At 31.3% G+C, this 23,874-nt stretch overlaps 1 protein-coding gene across 7 annotated transcripts in view; it reads left to right on the top strand.

Moving 5' to 3' along the window:
* The window catches only part of LOC130447018 (AF4/FMR2 family member lilli), a 570,483-nt gene that overhangs the window by 426,004 nt on the left and 120,605 nt on the right, over nt 1-23,874 (top strand). For all 7 annotated transcript variants that reach the window (XM_056783613.1, XM_056783610.1, XM_056783611.1 and 4 more), the window contains one exon: nt 16,493-16,805. In XM_056783613.1, coding sequence (XP_056639591.1) covers nt 16,493-16,805 — 313 coding nt within the window. The remainder of the gene's footprint in view (nt 1-16,492; nt 16,806-23,874) is intronic.

Below are 23,874 nucleotides of genomic sequence, written 5' to 3'. Positions count from 1 at the left end.
CGTCATCAACAGTAAAATATTAGGTAACAGAGTTTAAACGAGGCCATACGACCTGCGGAGACCAGCATCGCAGTGGTCGACCAAATAAGGTGATGACTCCAGAAAGATAAGAAAATCCACTGAATCATCGTCGACTGAAAATGGGCGATCCAGCAGACATAGAAGGCATTTCAAAAAGTGCGGTACGCCGCATATTAACTTAAAAACATGTGATGGGTGCCGCGTTTGCTCAGAATTGAACAAAAATAGCGACGTGAAGATGTTTCCATCGAGTGTTTGGCAATGTTTCACAGAAATAAAGCTGAAGTTTTGCGCCGTTTCATAAACATGGATTAATCGTAGGTCCATTACTTCACACCCGAAACAAAACAAACGAAGAATCGGCTCCAAAGAAGGCAATAACCGTTCCATCTGCAGGCAAGGTCATGGCGTCGGTTTTTGCGGCATTTGGCTAAGCGAAATTTAAGTTTGAACTGCTACCTCATGCATCTCCATGCCAGATTTAGCCCCTTCGGATTATTTTCTGTTCCCGGACTTCAAAAAATAGCACGGTGGTCAAAAATTTTCCAACAATAAAGAGGTGATGTCGGCAGTTAATGGCTGTTTTGAGGAGAAGTGTATGAAGCTAAAAGGAGATCAAGTATATATTTTTCAAAAATTTTCGTGCATTTTGTTGAGCCAGGTACATCTGGGACTACTCTCGTAGATATACCAATTTGACTAGAAGCTCTATATTTCTAAGGAGTCAAAGGCAAAACAATAACGAATAAAATAATAAATAAACGATAAAATAGAAGGTAATAAGAGATCAGTCTGAAGATATCAGACGGAAATAAGGAAAACCTTCCAACATCTTATTAATCAAGGAGTTACCAATCCTAAAGTTATGGCAAATTAATTGAAAAAGACGCTAGTTATGTAAACGGCTTTTATGTGTTGAAACTAAATCGAATAATAATAATATGACAGTGACAGAAAGAATTATTACTTGATTAGAAACAGGAATTGCCTTAATAGCTGTAGATAAAACATCTTTCCCACTAATATGAGGGTTGAACGAAAACTCTTCATTAAATATAGTCTCTGAGATATCCCGACTAAAGTAATTTTCTCACTAGTCTGGAGATTAGATGCCTTTAACCGAAGCTACTAACCAGAAAAGTGACAAAAAGAGACTTTAGTGCCGGGTTACATATTATAATTTTTTTCAAAATCGCCTAAAGTCAAAAATACGTGAGGAAATAATTAATTACTATTTTCTTAATTAATTATTTCCCAGACGATTAATACATAAGTATTCGAAAGCTCGGAAAATATATTAAATAATTTTTGGAAGAAAGATAAAATTTGACGTTTTGACTTTTCTTAAAGTCTTTATCAAAATATGATATTGACACTGACAATTTGCTTATTTATATTAATCAATAGATCACCTTCATCATGAACATCAAAAAAAGAATAAAATGAAAATAGAAAATGTTCTGATAAGAAAAATTAATTTTTCCTCACCTTTTATATCTCAAATATGTAGCAGTACTTGATTAATCAAATTATCTGTAGTTTTATTAGAATTTACAAAATAGAATTATAAATTTTACTTGAATTATTTAGGTCTTTTTTTATCATTTATCACTTTTTCGTTTTTATGCATGTGAAAAATTCTCTTTTTCGCGTATTAGATTTCATTTCAATAATTTTTGAATCTTTATAATTCAATTTTGAGTTTTTTTCATATTTCATAGTTCGTTAATTCTCTATGTTAAAAGGTTGTAAGATGGTTGTAACGTGTAATTGACTGCATCGAACATAAAGCGGATGGCAGTTCAGTTACTTCAGTGCCTAGGCATTGAAAAGCGATTTCACTGTCCATTTATATCAACCAATTAATGTTTCACTTTACTGCCGATTTTGAAAAACTAATGTTTATTGCCTGTATACATTCAAAGCAAGCAACAGTCCGTATGAAATTGATCGACGTGTGTCAAAACGCAAAATCTTTGGGAATTAAAACGATGAATTGACAGGTTATTTGCAGTGTGTTGTCCTGAAACTAATAAATAATTTTTTTATAGTTAAAAACTTCTAGCGCTCTCTGAGTGTTGAAGTATTAAATTCTGTTGTATTTTGTAGAAAAATATGGTAGTCTTAGACCGCGAGAAAATAAAATAACCCTAAATTAGTAATGAGATTACACAGGTAAAAAAGAATATTATCAGAAATAAATCGGTCATAATATTGAAATGGAGAAATCTGTAAGCAACAGTTGATACGTAGAACTATTTATAGTTTATATAAGAAGACATTTAAAGATATACAGATTTTTAGATATGGAACGCATCTATTATCTCGGAAACGGCTAGTACGATTTTTATAAATTTTTGTGAAGAAGAGACTTGTGACATGGCCGGTCTACATTGTTGTGAGATCTTTCCTTTTTCCAGAAAAATATTGAACTTCGTTATTCTAAATGGATCACCCTACATATTTTATGTTTTTAGGAATCATTAAGAAATACTGATTATTTTTATGTGATATACCTAAATGCCATAATTTCGGAGTTATAGCTACATTTACAGCATCTTCACCAAAGTTACAATATTGTACATTTAGACGGCTACTATTGAATAAACTCGTTCAATTTGAATATTTTTCAATGATTTATGTGACCATACAAATCTCGTAGCAAGGTTTAGTGTCTGGTACAGTAAAATCTTTATCCAAATCATTGCACAGAAAATCTACAGCAACTGAAACTGACAAATCTTTAAATGTTAAAAGTAGATCCACGTTTTGTGAAGTAGAATAATTCCGAATTTTAGAAAACATACAGTAAAGGCGATTACAGCAGATGCTCAATATATTGTGCATTTACTTCAACACAACAAGAAATGCGCTTTTTAAAACTTTGCAATACATTCTGCAATATTCCTGATTGCTCAATTCTTCTTATCTCTGTGATAATTGTATCTTTTATTTCCTGAATATTTGCAGGTTTTGTTTTATAAAAGATGTTTTTCAATTGACCCCACAGGAAAAGTATAAAGGATTCATGTCGGGTGATCGCGGGGCCATCCGATAAAACCACGCCTTCTTATCCATCTTCTGGGAATCACATTATTTAGGTACTGCCTCACTATACATTATTGTCTAAAAATTTCTAACGATGTTTTACTTATTTGGATTTGGAAATATTCGAGCCAACTCAGGTATAATACTATTTTTTAATAAATCTAAATACGCCGGACCATTTAAGTTACCCTCAATGAAAAAGGGAACAATTATTTTGTCGTCTATTATTCCAGCCAATAGATTCAGACTTTCGGGATATAGGGTGTGGGATTCACGCATCCAACGAGGATTGTTACATGACCAGTATATACAATTATTCCTGTATACGTTTCCATTAATAGAAAAAGTGGCCTCATCGCAAAAAATTAATTACTTAAAAAATTTGTATTGGATTTAATTGTGACATTTTCCCAACATTAGGTTTGCAAAATCTTCACTATCAATATCAGCATCTGTCAACTCTTGAACCAACGTTACTTTGTATGGATGGATTTTATTATTTTGTAAAGTTTTCATTCATAAATCTTTTACTGAACCAGTTTCGTTAAACTTCTTTACTAAATTACTGACAGTAGATTTTGTTATGGGATTTCGGTTAGGATATAAATTATTAAAGATATTACACGTTTCTGGTTGACTTCTACGCCCATCACCATATCCCAATATCATTAATTCGTCCTTTTTCAGAAAAACGATCCATTGTGACTTTCTTTGAACTTAATAACAATAATAATAATTTATTGAAACGTCCAATTTGTTATTGTAGCAGACATAGCCACCTAAATGAATTATTTTAATTTCGGCGGAAATAACGCAAATGTAGCTATAACTCCGAAATTATGGCCATTAGATATAGGGAACATTGGAGGAAAATGATTTCAAAAAGCGTAAAATATACTATTTGAAATAACAAAGTTCATTATTTTTACGCAAAAAGGAAAGATCTGACAACGATGTAGATACCACCGTAATACCGGCCGTATCACAAAAATTTATAAAAATCGTACAAGCCAGTTCTGAGATAATTCAGGCGTTGCGTTCCATACATAAAACTCACTCTGTATACTGCACAAATTAGCAAGTTATTTAGATTACACTTATACTTCATAGAGGCATTAAGTTTTAATAAGTTTTAAATATAATTGCTTGACAATTACCGAATCAACAAGCATGATGACAAGATTATTTGTGTAAAATAAACGTTCTATTTGACGAGACATAGTTCAATAGTCATGACACAGTAAACTACGGTTGAATAGATAATCTGTCAAACTAAATGTAGACTTATGTGGCAGATTATCATGGACCCATGACAGCAGATTTAATTTGGAAATTGTTTCAGAGAACTTGTACTTGTACCTCATCTTCCATCATAGACATAACATAAAAAAACATACCAATTAGTAGCTGTAGAAAAGGTTATTTCATTTATGTCTAATAAGAATATACCTTTTCATACGACTAATTGTGCAAATGGCTAGACAAAAAGCTTTTTCCAATTTCTCGGTTTTCAAATAACTACTGTTTAATCAATGCCGCTTTAAAGTTTTGCAATTGTGAACGAAAGAACTATACTACTTTCGGTAGTTTCTAAGCCCAAAATCTGTCGATAGAGAATATAAAAAAGAGAAAGCTTCCGTAATTACAGAGAAAAATCATCCCTAATCTCTCCATTTAAATAGGTATGCCGGACAGTTTCCACTGAAATTTCGCACAAAATAAAAATTCACGTTGATGGTGTAAAACATTATGGCCGTATAATAAATAATATTTATTTTTGGTTATTTCAATACAAATCAATCTAATTCAACTTTTATTCTTGTTAACAATTTTGTAAACCGCGATCACATAGCTTTTAGAATTGATGGCTCCTCACAGTTTGCGTCGGTTCTGCTGTTTTGACTGCAACATCAAAATGTGTAGTCAAACAAAGTGTAAAAATATCTTCTTTGAGGTGCCAATAGATATTTATAGAAATTCTTACCAGTTTGAAAACAATAGTTTCAACTGGACACAACAACTTTGATTAAAATTGATTAAAATTTTCTTTAAAAAATCAATTCACACTGTTCCATTTGGGTTTTACATCCTTTGGCATCGTCAGTATAGATTTGTCGTTTAGAGTCTCTAATCTATACTGAAAATCTCCGTGAAAATGTAGTTTAGTATTTCTCGCTGCATAAAGTTGTTTTCTTTGTTATTAAAACAGAGGTGCAAGTAGAAATTCTCGTTTATATATATACAAACAGAATGATTATTGCATTTGGTAGTTGCATATTATCTATTAATAATCCTCAAATAATTTAATATCTAATATGTTTCGGGTTATCTATTTCAACCTTCAGTAAATAATCTATTTATTTTTATAAATCCTCAGATTAATTTTTAATATCGTCTCACTGATAAGTTGGAGATATTCAAGTCTCCAATCGAAAAAAATAAAACTGACGAAGAAAACTCTGATCCGATTAATATACATTACCTAGAAAAAAATATAATAAATAATTATGTTTCTGCTCAGTATATTGTCTGGAATTATCATCCCACACAATTTAAATAAATCATAGTTTGAAAAAAACTATAAAATACACTTCCTTATTTAATAAAACTTTAAATTAAAAAATGATTCCGAATATAAGAATAAAATTACTAACGAGAAAATCAGTATCATTGTTCTAAAAGGGTGGTATGCTCAATATTAATCTTTATAATTTCTTATAGCTGAATTCTGAAACGGAAAATTCATTATTAAAAAAGAATGTCATACATAGTATTCCTCGTTTTTATATTTCGTCAGTCATTTTATTGTTATATTGAGAAGTATTCTTTACTTCATAGTATTATTAACTATAAAAGCAAATTGTTGACTACGAGGGTTGCTACTTTAGTTTTAAGATATTGCAACACTGATGTGAATATGTCAAATCTAACAATGCCAGGCATTTGGAATTTTTAACGGTGAACATACTAGAACGTGTTGTCATTCATCATCAACATTTATCTTAGTCAAAAAATTGAATTGAATCGCGAACATTTGACAATTCGAAAATCTCTCGAAGAAAAGCTCGTGTCGATTGGTGCAAAGAAATGCTGAAAATATTTAATCGAGGTGTTTCAAAAGACATATATAAGATCGTGACAGGTGTCGAATCATGGATTTATGCATATGAAACCGAAACTAAACAACAATCGACTATGGGTCTTCCAAGACATTCCAAATCCAACAAAAATTGTTTGCGCACAAAGCACCTCGAAGCAAATGGTCAGCTGTCACCGTTCCATTACAACAACATAGAACGGTCATTTCTGAATAGTACACCAGTATTCAGCCAATCACAGAAGACGAATCATTCTCCACACATCAGTTCAAACAAAAACGTTTTTGAACAATCAAAACATCGAATTAATGAGTCATCCACCGTTCAGTCCTTGATTTGCACCCAATGATTTCTTCTTATTCCCGGAGATCAAAAATAAATTGCGAGTAGTTCAAAGTTTGTCTACACCTGAAGTTGTTGTTGCGTTCAAATAATATGTTTTGGAGGTACCTCAATCGAAATGGGAAAAAAGCCTCGACAGAAACAGCAGGATCTGAAATATTCTATTCATCGATTTGATAGAATGCTGATGGCGTCGGGTGACGTACTGTGAGCTTCGTGTAACAATGTTTGCAATTTAGTGGGGATGTTTATATTAGATATAATGCATAGATATATTTGTTAAATCATATATGGTCAGAATATCGGGTCTTACTATGAATTATTTCGCATTTTATCCATTTATTCTAATGTCATTATATGGGACTTTGTCAGTCAATTTTTGGAAATCAAGTCCATTGAGGACCGTACGCGGCAAAGCGCTACTACATAAGTTGGTCCTGTAGAAAACCTAAAGGAACGGTAGCATAATTAACCTGGTAGCTTTGCATCACTCGATACTCTAATCAGAATAAGAACTGCTGTAAACTACAAACTTTTTATCGGCATCGCTCCTTGACGAAACGTTCATCGAAAATATAAAAAAGGAAATTTAAAACCGAACGACGCTTTATAAAACACGTATACTCTGATGTCAATCTGAAAAGAAAATTTGTCTGCCGTTAGTTTAGCTGATGTGCGCATCCACAACTAATCCGACAGATAAATTGTTCTATTAATTTGATGCATTCTTACGTTTCAGACCGCGTCTGGGGAAGGAAATAGTTTAACCTAATACATAAGGATTATGGGACAAAATGGTTAAATAACGGTCAATGACAAATATACATAATTTGAATTTACGTAAACCTAATCCAACCTAACCTAACCTTATTGTTATATTAATTCAATGCGTCAGATATGAGTTATAAAGTTACAGATTTATTTACTCCACCGGTATAGTAGATTCCGTTTCTCAGAACTCGTCTTGGAAAGGAAATAGTTTAGCCTAATACACTTGATGAGAATTATGGGACAAAATGGTTAAATAACGGTTAATGATAAGTATACAATTTGAATGTACCTAAAATGTGTAAAAATCGAGTACAAAGATTTCTTTACATGGTCTTATGTTGGGGGAAAATCCAAAATAAATTTTAAACTAACTCTATACGAACATACACTCAATAAAGTGAAAAAAAATTAAAGTAAACCACTTGAACAGCTACATTGTTACTGTCTGATGGAAATTGAGGGTTGAAGTTGATGCTAAAGTATATTTTGTGTTGGCAGTTGCGTGAAAATCTCACTTGTATACTAGTTGTTTCCTAATCATGTAAACTCCAGGACACAAAAAATTCGGAAGTGACTAGCTGACGTGAAAATAATTCTGACATTTCTGAGTTATAGGCCTCTAAAGTTGAGAAATCAGAACTTATATTTGAGCCAAGTGCTCATGCCCAATGGATAACAACCCTTAACTTCTACAGACACAACCTGTATAATCTAAAGATAGCAGAAATGCATTTTCAATCGATTTTTCTACAAAAAGGAACTATTCGTTTGATAAATTTTATGGATTAGGAGATTTGTAGATTTCTAGATCGTTGTAAATGCCAAGGAAACCGTTCGCTATAAAGAGACATTCTGATGAAAATTATCATAAATTGTAATTATTTGTTGAATAATACTTACAGGATGTATTAAAACCCAATCAAACATTTCTAATTGAACGGCATACTGTCGAACATCGTGTTACTTTTATAAGGAAAAAATTGAGATGTAGGAAAATTTAGTTGCATACACCAAGCTCTTAAGATATCCCAAAAAAAAATGAATCCATTGTATTTAATTCAGTGGAACGTGGTGACCATGTAAATGAACATACCCGACCAATCCAACTATTAGGAAAAATGAAAAAAGACTATTTTTTACATAATTTAGGGCTCCTATTCAGATTATCAAAAAAATATAGACCTACTAACTTATTACACACTATTCCTGCCCACAATAACATAAAATTTATATTGATTCTATGTCTGAATTGTACCGTGAATGTTTTCATCTGCCCATAAATATAAATTATGGAAATTGATAAAACCGCCTTCTTGTGAAACCAGCTTCATCAGTAAACAGTACTTTTCCAAAAAAATGTATTATCAACTCCTTGTTTATCTAGAAACCAACGAGCGTAGGCCAGTCTTGCTGAATAATCCTCTTCTAAAGAAATATCATACGTAGACTCCGGAAGTTTGTAGAAGTGGAAAGTTCCCACTTCGAAAATTTTTTTGTTTTTACTTGATAACTAACCTAACCTAACCAACTAAATTTTCCTACATTCCAATTTTTCCCTTATAGAAGTAACACGATGTTCGACAGTATGCAGTTCAATTAGAAATGTTTGATTGGTTTTTAATACCTCCTGTAAGTATTATTCAATAAATAATTACAATTTATGATAACTTTAAAGGCCTATAGCTTAGAGAATATGAGAGTATGAGAAATTTTTTTATGTCACATCATTATTTTCACGTCATATACTCAATTCTGAATTTTTTTGCATAAAGTCCCGGAACACTTTGTAGTTTAGATGATTAGGAAACAGGACAAAAACTAGTATATACAAGTGAGATTTTCACTCAACTGCCAACCCAAAATATACTTTAGTATCGACTTCAACCCTCAGTTTCCATTAGACAGTAATAATGTAGCTGATCAAGTGGTTTACTTTAATTTTTTTTTTCACTTTATTGAGTGTATATTTAGATGGTTCTCACTATTTTGTGGACAGGTAACTAACACCATCAATATTTACTTTACTAATATATTCGCGTAAGCCTGATTCTATCAATTTATAATGAAAAGAGTACTGCGATGTGCTCGGCGTCATACAGTCAGTCGCTACTCGGAATTTTTTGTGTTTTTGTGTCTATTTCGATGAACGGTGTTTTAATTATAGCTGGAGGAGGAGGCGGCACAAAAACACGATCGGAGCTGCTTTCCTTGAAAACAAAAATGTGAATATTATTTGTGCCTGCTTTTATATATTCTGACGATATTTGGGTCGTTCTCTTTTCTTTCTATTTCTGACATAACAAATCAAAATATCCGCGAATTAAATGAAGTATTTTGAAATCAAAGTTATCAAATCTTGTAAAGACTGCTTTACAGTGAAATAATGAGACTATTATTCAATTGATATTTCTTACTTAGTTAAGTTTGTGATATACTGATAAAATAAATAAACCTTTAATAGATAAATTATAATTTATTGGTATTTTGATGCCTTTCAAGGCAAGGCAAGTTTATTTCTAAATTACAACAATTATACCTCGAAATAAGTACAATTAAAAGTATATCCTGAGAGAGAATACCCAAAAGCACAAGTCATGACACAATCCAAATTTTACTCCTGTATATTAGAATTAGTAACAATTGGTTCAAACCTTGTTACGAGGGTTGCTACATGTGATTTGAACGCATCAACTGCTTCTTAAGATGTAGAAAAACGTTCACCTCTTGATTTATTTTTTATCTGCGTATAGAAAGAAATCATTGGGTGCCAAACAAGGACTGTACGGCGAATGACCCATCAAAAACGTTGTTTGAATTGATGTGTGAGAGCTCGCATTGTCGTGGTGGAGAATGATTCGTCTTCTGCGACTGGTATCCCTAATTTTTTCAAATACTTCTGGCAAACAAATGCTGATGTACTAATCAGAATTGACAGTTCTGCGTTGCTCTAATGGAACGGGACGTGACATGTTCAGTTTTTCTGATAAAACAGGCGACCATTTGCTTGAAAGACCCATACAGTCGATTGTTGTTTAGTTTATCATATAGACGTCTTTTGATTGAATTTTTTCAGCATTTCTTCCACCAATCTACACAATTGAATGTATGCAAGTGATGCCCAAGTATACCTCAATCTCACGTTCAGTTACATGAGGTTCTTGCAATATCAGTTTACGCACAGTATCGTTGTTTTATGACACAACAGCCGATTTTGTACGACCTTTACGAAATTCATCCTGTAGCGAAGTGCGACCACGATTGAATTCGGAAAATCAGCGAAACTCGGTGGTTCGAGATGGTACTTAACACTTTAATCCATGTCGAAATTCGTAGAAAATCATCGTACGAAAATGTTCGCGATTTAATTCAATATTTTGACCAAGATGAATGTTTCAAGTATCTATAAACAACTCAAATAACACTCGAATGGCAACACGCTCTAGTATGTTCACCATTAAAAGTACCAAATGCCTGGTAATGTCAGTTTTGACATACCTCAAAACTTATGTCCAGTGGTGCGTAGTTGAGCATTCAAAGTACTCCGATTGTGAAATTAATTTCCTGTTTACTCATGACTAAACCTCTTTTCTTTAATATTATTAGTTACTCTAGATCTTTTTTACCTCATGTTCAATTCCAAATTCCTTTCGATGATAAGCGATTGTTTGAACATGCCCATACTACCTTAGTAAGCCTATATTATAGTGGGTCCACACGTTACAGATTTTTGTTCGTACAGATATCTGTACAGACTATGAAGTCGGAGTAAAAAATTTTTCTCAAACATTTGGATAGAATGTCTGTACAGACTTTTCATTACTTCAGACTTTCATTTTTCCAAAATTTCAGACTTCTAATAATTTCAATTTCTTAGCTACGGTAAATACGCAGACTTACACGCAGTCTGTATCGTGTGGACCCACCATTAGACCGTTTCTTTAACTTCCCAATATTTTTATCGTGTTTTTAATTTTATTTTATTCTCCCAGTTGGTTACTATTGTGACCAATGCACCAATATTCGTAAAACAAATATTTAAGTTTATGTATTTTGTATAATATTTTTTATAGCATTTCATAGTACTTTTTATCCAATTTGCTATCAATAATATCATGTGTTGAAAAAGGTACGGATAAGTTTGAACACTTTGAACAAGTTCCTGTTTTATAGGGAGACCGTGTTTATAGTGTCTGTTATGCAACATGTATATTGAATAACGCATTACCATTACGGATTCAAAGAAATTTATGGAATTTTAAAATCTGTTTATGGTGATAATGTCAAAATTTTGATATGAGTGATTTAGAAGAGGAAATAATTTGAGTACAGGGAACTCACGGAACCTCATTCGACCTCAAAAATGGATGAAAATTTGCCAAATGATCCTGTACATTTAAACAGCCAGTTTTTGTCTGTCCATATCCGCCAAACTCACCACACGACTTACAAGACTAACTTATACTATTTCTTCAAATTTTAATTCCTCCATCAAGTACTCGATTATTATAGAGCTATGAATATCGTAAACTATTGATGTAAATAGAAAAGAATACGTTTTAAAGTTTACCCTCGGTATAAAATTACGCTATTAAAGTAATTACAAATTCAAAATATAGTTTGAAATTTGGCTTTTTCTGAGATCATTCATATTTATCCAGTGAATTGGTATCCTTCTATATTTAAGTTGGAACCGTTGGTGATATTAAAACTGAAAACACTGTTTTCTACTACCACTACACCAACATTCACAATGACACTAACGCGTAAACTAGTTTATCCTTGACTATTGTATAATATACGTCTGATAGCTCGATCTCAACCTTCGCTATAAAAAATCGGTGTTTACAATTTTATCATGTGAATTTTCTTAGAGCAGACTCGAACCCGTGACCTCCAGTTTTGATGCATGGAGCATTAACACTGTTAGAAACATTTAATGTGTTCGTCGTATATGTAGTTTGGTTTTTGAAACTATAAATTGAATTACCTTTTGAAACAATATAAATGTGATTCAAACCTATTGTATGTTTAGATTTCTCTCAGTGTTTTAATATTTTATGTCCAACTAAAAAGAATATAAAGAATGAAAGTGACTTTTCTTCACAACCACCAAAAATTAGACAAGCTGTTGAAGATACCTCATTAAATTTATTATTTATTATCTGAAAAGTCAATGAAAAGATATAATATAGCATATGTATTTTAGACTGGCGAAAGGGATTGTTGATAACTATAAATAAATACCATCCTCTTGCAACATTAGATACCCAATATTAGTGAAACTAATACATCAATTTTTGTGTTAATTATTATGGAGATATACGATTATTATAATTCAGTATCAATCTATGGTTGTTTAATGCAATTTATATTGCTGTAAACTTCTTATATGATACATTGTTGATGTTGATTTTACTTTCTGGAGAAATGGAGAAATTCGATTTTTGTCGGTGCTGTATATTTCAAAAAGTAATAGAAATCGTGCTGCATAAATACATTAATGAGAATAAATTATCACTGTGATTCAATTAATTATCTTATATAAGTTTAGAAAGTACGTAATTAATTAGATGATTTCTGTATTTTTGCGTGTTGCTGTTTTATTAATGTCATTAAAATCACGGGTTACAAACTGCGCAATTAGTACCGGATAAAAATCAGTAAATACAATACTATATTGTAATTATTGTGGTCCATCTTGCCAAGTTCATGCCACAATGCCTTTTGAGAGATTTCATTCTGTGAATGACGTCTATTACCGGGCTCTTTTGCCATATCTTACGATCCCATGTTGTTATACCTAGGATGTTGCGTTCCATTGATTTTCGTGCAACCTGGAGTTTCTTAGTAATTATCGTTTTGAGTATCCGAGTCTTGCCTTTGTATATCATGACTGGTGATATGCATTGGTCGAAGATTAGATAAAGTGGCATTCTAGAATCTCCATGCCAATTTTATTCTCTGATTAATTATCTGGAGCTATGTTGTACTTGGCCCAGGTATATGTATCCATCTACAATTTTCAGTGTATTAGGATCGACTGGCCATCTACCAACACATTGTACCTTACCTTTGGTTTTAGCTAGATTCATTTTAAGGCCTACTCTATAGCTAGAGCTACGTTGAATTCATTTATTGGTTCTTGTAGCTCCTCGAGGTTATAAGCAATAAGGACGATATCATCAACTCATCTTATATGGTTTAGGTATTCAGCATCCATTCTCAGACCATTGTTGTTCCATTCTAATTTACGAAAGTAGTCTTTGCCATCATAAATCCCACTACGAAAATGCTTATATATTTTGGTAAAGACTAAAAGAAGTGGAAATTTTCATCGGTCGTTCAAAAATCATAAAAGAAACTAGCTTTGAATCAGAAGAGACCTAAAATCAAGAACATTTAGAATCATAAACATAACATAAACATAAACCATAAAAGAAATTTAGGGGGCAAGCATGTGTAACTCTCTAAACTAGTTAGGTAATATTACGAAAGATTCCTACTCTTACCCCATAAAGGAGTGGTTCCGAAATTGAACAAATTTTGGCTTGGAAATAATAGTAAAATCTTTTATGTACATTGAAATTCATTTTTTTTCTTGAGAAATTTAGACATAATGCTTTCCCATAAATCTTTTGGGCGACCTACTTCATCATTCTTAACTTCTCAAATCTTTTTAGACGATCTATAAGTATTCACTTGACCATATACTCCTAGTTGTTGTTTCTGATTTTACGAGTACTTTGCCTATGTATTTATTTATAAATATATATGTAAGAACTTTTACTGTGACGGGTTTTACTGGGGGTTCATCGATTATTTGAAAAAATAAGGGAGACAAAAATATTTGTTCCATTAAACTGTGTCCCCGTCTCTAGGATAATTGTAAAACTGTGAAATAATTGGGGTTTACACAATAAAAATGTTCATAACAACATCCGTATCCAAGATCACATTGAATTTGTTTATTTATCTGACTCTCATAGAAGGCGCTAGTTGCAAGGTTCGTACCAAGTAGTATTGTATTCCACATTTGAGTTCATTTTTAATAAAAATATCTAATTTTATATGTAACACGGCTTCAAAAATCTAATTATTGTTGACTTATCATCATAACTATCAATAAATGACAATTTCTCATCGCAAAGATAAACCAATCAATGGATTTTTCTGAAACATTACAAGAAAGGAAAGCCCTCAATAATAATATTTTAATATGTATTGGTTTTATCGATTATATCACATTTCCGTAACAAATAATTTTTAATTCACATAATGCATATACGGAACACAGTATCGAGTTTTATCACGAGTACCTTTTTATCAATAAAGCAAACCTTAAAAAATTATTTTAAATACTACTTAGTACAAACCATGTAACTAGTGCTCTCTGATAGTTAGATAGAAAAACAAAGTCATGGAATGTATCAGCTTTCAAAACATATTCGTATAAAATTCCATTACAATGTTGCCAGTAATTTTGACAAAATCGTGAAAAATGTGTATGTTTGCAAACATTGCAAATCCTTAAAACAATAATATATACCTTTTAGACTCAAAGGACTTATCAACAAAATAGAGCAGTATAAGAGAATCGTTATAACAAAGGTCAAAAGATCTTTGAAGAAATAATCTCAGAGTAGCCAATCAGTTGTAGATTAGAAAGAAATAAACCGAAATGCGGGACGTTAAACAGACAGAAACAGAACTGTATAAATATACGGTATTAGAGGTACTCAGTTAAACGAATTTACGTATCTTATAGTAAAAAAGAGGAGATATCAGAAGTTGAAAATAGCAAATGAAAAGAATTTAAGCATATTACATGTACAAAAATTTAACATAAATACAAAACAAAAATAGTTTTATCAATATTCTCTGTTGGTAATATTAAATATGGAACGTGCTGTTAATAGTAAATAATTTGTATCGTTAGTTTTATTTTTAGTGGAATGTTACGAATACCGTTCTCATTCTTAGTTTTTGTAAATTAATTGACCAGCTTAAATTTGATCTAATGGAAATTTCCACTCACTCATATCATACTTTTTTCAACGGTCCACAATTTTGTATTACTTTACAAGACTGGTTCCAGAAATACCTGTGCCAATAAAGAAAATACAAAAATTTTGGAAAAAAATTTATTTATTTTTCAACGTAATCTCCTTTTAGCTCCATACACTTTTCCCAGAGATGTTCAATGAGTTCGATAGCCTTTTTATAATAAGAATCGTCAAGCTTCTCAAAATAGCCATTAACTGAAGACATCACCTGCTCATTGTTGGAAAATTTTTGAGCACCGAGCCGTTTTTCAAGTCTGGGAAAAGAAAATAATCGGGGGGGGGGCAAAATCTGTTGAATAAGGTGCGTGAAGTAGCAATTCAAACTTTAATTCACGAAATTTGATCTTTGCAATTACGGATGTGAGAGCTGGTGACCTTGCCTGCAAATGCTTTATTTGGAGCCGGTTCTTCCTTTTCAGTTCATTGTTTTGATTTTTCTTTTGTTTCGGGTGTGGAGAGATGGAATCACGTTTTTTCCATGGTTAAGAAACGGCACAAGAATTTGGCTTTATTTCTGTGAAACATTGCCAAACCCTCGATGGAAACATCTTTACAAATTCACTGAAGACTTTACCATCCAGTTCAGCTTTACATTGGTTGGGCTAATGCCTTTAAGAAAAAAGTAGTGTATTACATAACGAATACCAACTGTTTCTATGTTTACAAATTCCCTGAAAACTGTCACTATTGATGGCTGCCAAACAAATACTAAACAACGTGGCGTGTCCAAATTCAAAACATATGCTGTATATAATGCGTACATTCTAATAGTGATATTTTTCCAGCAACTACCGCCATCTTTAGGTCAGGTCAGGTACTTTTGAAACCATCCTTGTGTCGGTTTTGAGTCAAAATAAGTAGTCAATTAAATCCCTATTTATCTAGAGCTGGAATGTTTAAATACATATATTTCACACAACCGTATTGAAGTGGAACGCAAAGAATAGGAAAGTAAAACTTGTATTTAAATATGATGCAGCCCAAGTGCTTCATGAGAATGATATTCAGAACTACTTTTCGTATCACAAGATTTATGATACACATAATGATAAAATAGCTAATTGAGTAGTTAAACATGCTTCCCGAATTACCAAATTATCTTTGTTTCATGTTTTTGTTACGTATTATTAATATTTATCATAATTTCAGACATCAAGTCCTACCAGATCCACGCCCTGAATTTAAAAAACCTCACCATCAACCACAACATTCAAATCATCAGCGGGGCGGTTACATGAAGAATGCAGAAGGGAAACCTCCTTACGGAGGACGAGGTAGTTATCCTGGTCAACCTGTAAAGCATGGCAGCACGAGTAGTACTACAAGTCATCGCTCAAATGGTATATTACCGGCGAAAGGGCCACCATTAGGACCATCTACGTCGCTGCCAGTAACATTATCGACGTCATCAAGGTTACACAGCAGCGTGGGAGATAGACATTTAAGGCTTAATGTTGAACAAGTGAGTTTTGAATTTTTGTCATAGGTTAATTCTAAATTGAATATAATTTGATAGCCACTGACCCATTTAATGCTGCCCGCATAATGCAGCGATAAGCACGCGCGTTCATTCTGTTCTCACTTCACAACGTTTTATAGAAAAATAATGTTCATATCAGCAACAAATTTATTTCTTGATTCAAAATTCAGAAATCTGTTCTGCTTGATTCAATTCACAAAAGTACGTGGTGTAATTTATAGAAAAAAAAAAGCTGAAATAGTAAAAGATATAAATTCAACTTAATAAATGAAAAATATTATTTTTAACAGCATTCTTAATAGTGATATTCGAAATAATTCTAGAGTTATTCATAAAAATGTTAAGATGGTCAACAATAAAAAATATGATACGTGTACAAGCACCAATGGTACGCGCATGTAAAACATATTGAAGAAATCAGACTTACAAAGAAAACAAGTAACAAAGATACCACCCAAAAGATGGAAGTTTTGACAATCCATCCCTCAATAAACAATACAGTGGCAACCTAAAAATTTAATAAACCGTCCTTATATTCTGGTTCACATATACCATTTTTTGTAGAATTTTTCAATAGGTTCCGAAAATTACGATCATGGTGACATTCGATTCGTATTGTCACCTGGATAGTTTAAGAAAAGTTCCGAAAAATAATTACGAAAGTTATAAACAATTAAGTGACAAAAAAGTGGGGGTTGAGTTTTTTAATATCTCCAAAAATATTAGAAATATTTTAATTTCGAAACGCGACCTAAAAATATCTATAAAAATTATTATTATATTATATTATAAATATAAATAAATTATTAACATATTTATAATGGATTTTAAGGAATAAAAGAAAATGGAATAAAAGTATCCGAACGATTGCAAAAAAATAATAAAGGATAATAGAAAAGACTGTATAAAATATGATTCAATAAATTTAAAAATAACTTTCAGTGTGTTTTTTATTTTTTTTATTTTCTAAAGACTAGAAATTTTTTGAAATATTTCTCTATAATTTAATAAATAATAGAACTAAAAACTTTTTTAAACAATTAAATTGTTAATCAATTGATTATGAACAAAAAATATTAGTTTAGAAATTTATAACTAAAAGCAAAAGATCGGATGAAAAAGTTTAAAAGCATAGGAATTTTGAAAGTTATATAAAAAATAGGAAACTTTTTTTTCAAAAAATACTATTCTTGGCTACATTAATTACAGTATGAAGTATTTAATGAATATAGTTGTACACAATTAATTCGATTATAACAAATCGTTTCGCAAATAAATAAATGAAAAAAGAATACAAAATATTTATTTTAAATCTTAAAGATAAATAGAATTTATGATTTTTAGAGAAAAAAGCGTTCCTCAATTTTATTTTAATATTCAGTGATAAAAATGATTGTTAATTAACAACCGTATTTTTTGCAATACATTTTTTTAACAAACGATTTTTTCTCTAAAAATCATAATATTCTTCAATTAATATAAATATATATATATATATATATATATATATATATATATATATATAATAAAAAAAATGTTCGATATACTCATAACTAATGTATTTTTTTATAACAATTATTTAATCAATATCAAAATAATATTTAAAAAAATATATTACATTACATTACAATACAATCAAGTTTTTACCAAAAAGATAATTTTTTTTTAATTTTTGCAGCGGCGGTTATCTATTTTTTAGCCTATAAAGAATAACTTCACAGAAGGAAGAAAATTCTAAGGTTTTAGTTTAACAGTTATGGGAGTTTCTTAGTTAACTTTCATTTAAGAACACCTTGTTAATCAATAATTGCATAATGTAAAAATTGAAATCAAAATTTTTTTAACGCGGATTATTGTTAATTAATGCATTCCCACACACCATGAATTTTTTATTCCTTAATATTCATATTAAATATGTTTAAATATTTTTTTGTTGTTGTGTCAGAGAGACGCGTGCGCGCTGCGCACGGATGCCAGACTTGGAGAGTCGGATTTTTTTCTTATTAAATTTGCTGATCTTTTTTCAAAATGACAAGATTTATAATATTCAAAAAAATGCTCTTTTCTTTACTTAATTTACTTAATAACTTTTGTAATTTTTTTTCAGACCTTTCCTTAAACTTAACAATACGAATCGAACGATACCATGAACGTAATTTTCGGAGACTATTGAGAAAATTTACAAAATTATACATACGAACCAAACTATTAATAAATTAAAGCAAGCTAAAATAGTGAAGAAAACAAATATGATTGATTCGCTTAATTAACTTTTCAGTTGTGTCAAGGACATTGATAATTGTTCGAAAAAATTTTCAAAAGCTTGTTGCTCGGAAACAAACCGACGTCTTAGGCGGAGATCTGTTGCCTATAAAAAATATTTGAGCATTTATCAATGATCGAGTGTTATTGTGATAGAAATTTATTTGCTAATTGTAGAAAAAATACAAAGCAATAACAATTTCTTCAAAGGTGCAATTTACAACAAGAACAATTAGAAAAGTTCCAACCTGTTCTATAACTGATGAAGATGTATTTCCAATACTGTTAATAATTGATTCTGATGTTTGGTATGTTTGACTCTATAATTTCATTAATATTCTCGTCAGTATTACAACCAAATAGTCACATTTTAAAATATTAAATATTAAATAGTTGAAACGTCAAAATCGAAATAAATAAATATGTACCCATGGCAACGTGATGAAGTGTTTTCATTATTATGTATTGATTTGTTTCTTCAATCAAAAACCTTCAAATTATTCGATTTCATTGGATTTCTACTGGAGCAAAAAATTTTCAATGACAGTTACTTTACTGTGAAAATATATTTCATTCATTTCGAAAAATATGTGCTATCACCTTTCCTAAATTTAGACACAGAAATAAATTGAATGAAGCCAGATCAAGTGAATAAGGCAGATCAGGCAATAAAACTCTTCTCCTCAATAAATGCGGTCGTTTTTATGTCCCGTAACTTTGTTTGCCAAAAAAATATCTTCTTCTTTCTAGGCACTATACTCCTCGGGTCAAGTCGATTGTTTCAACTATATTTTTGTTTTTGGGGTATCATGGTTTAGCCAAGTTGTGACACTTAGATTACGTTTAAAGATATCTGAAACATTTGTTTGAATTTAGCGGCATCAACCATGCTGATAACTTTTTGATATATAATTTTTCATGAAGATTATTGCATACCGGTTCCATTGAATTACCTACTTTACTAGTTATCTCGTTATATTTGACAATTGCTAAGCGCAAGGAAATCTTATTAAATTTTTCTATAGTAGTTACAGTACATGGGGTTTTGGAGGTTCAGCATTATCCGTATTCCTGTGGCCACTTTCAAAAACAGAAAACCGCAATGTTCTCTCGGTTTCTTTGTTTTTCCACGTTAAAATAATAATAGCATCAGAATCATGGTGGAAAGTAACAATTACCGTAACTAAAATACCTGCTACGTTTGACTAGTCTATCAATAATTTTGGGCTCAACAAGGTCAGATGAATTTAAAATTTTAGTTTTTCTAACACCGACTACTAAAGAATAAAAGTGTTCCCAATATATAACAATATGCGAAGTGAAGTAAAAATCTAAGAAATCATCTATTTCTAAATATTTAAATAGTGTATTGAAATACAAGTGACAGAAGGTTTTTCATTCGAGCAAGAATTCCAATGAACGAATGCTGCAATGGTCTCCTGTTACGAGTGTTTTAGAAATTTTCTTTGTTTCGGCTTATGTTCACAATATTTATTTATAGGAAAATTGTTAAAGATATACATTAGGGAAATACACCGTAACCTGGGTGGACGGCTGGTAGCACTGATTAATATTTGACAGTTGATTTTGGAAATATTATTTGAATTTAAAAGTTTGCTCAAGTCAGAAAAAAAAAACTAATCCTGTAACTAGAATGTCGGGTGAAGAACTTCAATTGATAGTACCAGAATTGAGAGACGTGGCCATTATAAATAATTTACCTTATTAGAGAGTGGCACATAATCATTTCAATATGAACCATTCATTTATTTTGAGGTTAGGTCATTCCAAGAAATTTCTTCACTGTAGATTCTTGTGTTTTGTCCATATTCTATTACTTTAGCGGAAAACTTGTAAATAATATCTTAAAACTGAAATAACCTCACACCACTCTCACACGTGGCCGAATAACGCATCGTCCAGTTAGTTGTTAAAATGAAACTGTTAATCAGGGGCACCAACCCACTACAGAAAATTACCAAAAACCGTTTAGGAATGCGTGCGAGAATAACGTTGTTCTAATACCAAAAGAGAGAGAATAATATTTTTATGCGTACACTAAATAATTTCATTTATGATATACAATGTCAACATTAATGGTGCAGCCGGTATTAGAACCAGATAATTCTACTTCAGCTCGTGTTATCATAGATAGACTATTCATTTTGACTTGACGGAACATGGTCCAGTGGTGATAATGCTGAATCCTGAAATTTCACATTCTAAAATTCTATATTCGAATTTAATTACTCGGATAATCTTCCACGTATCCTTAAAACATGGTCGAAAATTTCTACATATTGTACTAACGAGAAGTGTAGCTGTTCATCGAAAACAATGACCAGTGTAGGTATCAAACTTTGGTTGTGTTAGGTGTTTCGTATTCAAGCTAAGCGTCTTTCAAATACAATTTGAGGTTTGTAGAAACAAAATTGTATGCCACTGGACTCCATAACCAAAGTAGTACTTCACGCACTAGATACAAAGCAATAACTATTAGTTATCTAAACCTTATTCACGGTGTTCAGTTATTATTTTTTAGGTAAAAATTTTCGATCTATTCCGAGAGCCGATGATTTAAAATGTTAATATTAATTTGATTGGGAACGAAAATCTACAAGAGCTGTTGATAATGATGTAAACTTTAGTATTAAGAACTTTGGGAAAATAGAAATACATGTAGCATTTAACTTCTTCAGGAAGTAAAGATGGTGATCGAATAGATACCAACCGTTTCTCAAAAACATAATTTTTTTTGAAGACGCAAACTTTTGGGCAATCATAACAAAATAATTGTAATAGTTTCTTAGTGTACGTAAATTGAGACAAGTTTTTTACAAAATATTTTCCTATTAATGTTAGTAAATAGTTTAAGATATTCTCTATACAAAATGAGCAGCAACAATACAAGTTTATATCAACCTTTTCGCTTTTGCGATCTAATTCTTTTTATGAGGAATAATCTACATTAATATGACCGTTTTTATCATCGGATAAGTCAAGAAATCAATCAAATCACCGCAGAGATGACGCAGAATTTCAACACTGTTGATTTTTGGTTAAGACATGGACCATTAATTCAAGTTGAAAATATTAAAATATTTAAACAAATTATTCATAATATTTTTATTGATACTTTTTGGTATAGTTGTTGTGTAATATAACACAAAATCAAATAAACGTATTCGAGAACCGACTTTAGATTTCTCCTACGTTGGTCACACTTAATTCGGTGAAAGCTCTTATTTTTCTTCTGGTTCATTGTACGTTGTCCTGCTCCAAGTGGATTTTATTATTTATGAAATGGATGCTCGTAAAGGTTGATTTACGACCGTTTCTCTGAACAGTGAACAAATTGCCCATCTCGAAAGTGACCCATCTAATCGTTAAAAATTGATGCGGAACAAAAAGGTAGAAAAGAATATCCAAATACTAGAAGTAGGAGTTCTTAGCTTTATGAATCAACATTTACTTTAATGACATAAAAACCACACAAATCGCCTAAATTAGAAATGAATATGGGGTGTATTAAACGTTTGTTTCATCATTACATCGGCTAAGCTTTCCAGTTCCTTATCTGATACACAAATGTTGACACAAAGACATATTTTTAGCAAAAATCAATCTTCAAAAGGAGGCTTTGAACATTTGATGATTTGACGGTCCACTCATCCAGTCATAACCATTGGGCCTCCAACTGTTACCCTAGTGGAAACTATATTGAAAAAATAGAAATATCTCCGTATCTCAGAAATGAAATATTTGACAGCTTCAGGGAAAAAAATTATAATAAAAGTGGCCCCGAGAAACATTTAAAAAAAATGAGCGATATTACGGTATTTTTATCTTCCATATTTATTTTTAATAATAGATGTAAGGAAGTTCTGTACAAAAACAAACGTCTCTTCTCAGGTTTGCGAGTGGTGAGGTAATTATTTTTTTATTTTCTTTTTGACGATTTTTATTTTTTTCAATTTTCTTGAATAAATAGAGTCCGATACCGCTTAGCTGTTTGAAAGAGGTTTTATCCATCAATACAAAATATATAAATTTAGCAAATTTAACAATTTAATTAGCAACGTGAAGATAGAACTATTATAAAAGAATATTGAATTTTACCAAAATCTCTAAAACAACATGTTGATATCTTCTTTCACAAGAAATGTGTAAAAGGCGAGAATTTTTCTTTAAATGTATAGTAAGCTGATGAAGTTATATTAAATCTTCTCATTATTCAAAATGTTACATTTGTTCGCTAGTAATTCAAAGCGTAAAATAAAACTAAACCCTACATTTTGGTCAAACATCAAGTAACTATGATACACGATGATCATGAAATACTTTCACTAATTTTGTGGACAGATGAATTTACGTTTCATAGTAATGGTAAATCGCTACTGGTTCGAAACGAATCCCAATTGGATGCAGGAGATCCAACATCAGAGTCGTTGGTTTGTAAATGTGTTGTTCGGGATTGTAGGCGGAAAAAAAATTGGGCGATTTTTTTAATGGAGAAAGATATTTTAAGAAACGAATTGCCACTTATTTTAGAAAACATACCTTTAGCCATTCGTTGTAACTTGTTCTTACAGCATAATGGTTGCTCGGCACATTATTCCATATCTTTTCGGAATTTTTTAGATCAAAGATACCCTGATAGGTCATGGACATTTATTTATTTGGCCATCCAGATCTCCAGACCTCCAGATTTTTATTTGTAGTGCCGAATAAAAGATCTCGTTTAATAGAACCACGAAAAGAGATGATAGTATTGAAAAAATACTACAGG

This window comes from Diorhabda sublineata, chromosome 7 (assembly GCF_026230105.1).
Source record: "Diorhabda sublineata isolate icDioSubl1.1 chromosome 7, icDioSubl1.1, whole genome shotgun sequence".
Lineage (NCBI taxonomy): Eukaryota > Metazoa > Arthropoda > Insecta > Coleoptera > Chrysomelidae > Diorhabda > Diorhabda sublineata.
The sequence above is the reverse complement of the archived record's forward strand: the minus strand, read 5'-3'. Positions and strand labels throughout refer to the sequence as shown.